Source organism: Penaeus monodon, chromosome 33 (genome assembly GCF_015228065.2).
Source record: "Penaeus monodon isolate SGIC_2016 chromosome 33, NSTDA_Pmon_1, whole genome shotgun sequence".
NCBI lineage: Eukaryota > Metazoa > Arthropoda > Malacostraca > Decapoda > Penaeidae > Penaeus > Penaeus monodon.
Genome location: NC_051418.1, coordinates 8622809 through 8623043, shown reverse-complemented (window position 1 = coordinate 8623043; position 235 = coordinate 8622809). Strand labels below are relative to the sequence as shown.

General features: G+C 57.9%; 1 protein-coding gene across 1 annotated transcript in view; it reads right to left on the bottom strand.

Moving 5' to 3' along the window:
- The window catches only part of LOC119593979 (poly(rC)-binding protein 3-like), a gene marked incomplete in the record, with an annotated part of 48552 nt that overhangs the window by 42271 nt on the left and 6046 nt on the right, over positions 1-235 (bottom strand). Inside the window, 1 exon segment of the mRNA XM_037943000.1 lies at positions 19-235. Coding sequence (XP_037798928.1) covers positions 19-99 — 81 coding nt within the window.

The window sequence follows — 235 nt, the reverse complement described above, 5'->3', positions numbered from 1 at the left end:
CTAATGTGGAGGACCTACCTTTCCTTGCATTAATAGTCTCATTGAAAGGGAGGCTGAGGGTCCTTCGGTGGACAGGGACTTGTTTTCTATGGTGGCCATGTTGCCTGTGGTGAGGGCGGGACCGGGGGACCCTGGGTATGGGGCCAGACTAGAGTCCGTGGTGAAGACTAAAGGCGTGGGCGCACCAGAGGATGGTGTGCTCCAGGCAGGGTCTCAGAGTGTGGAGTGGGCAGCA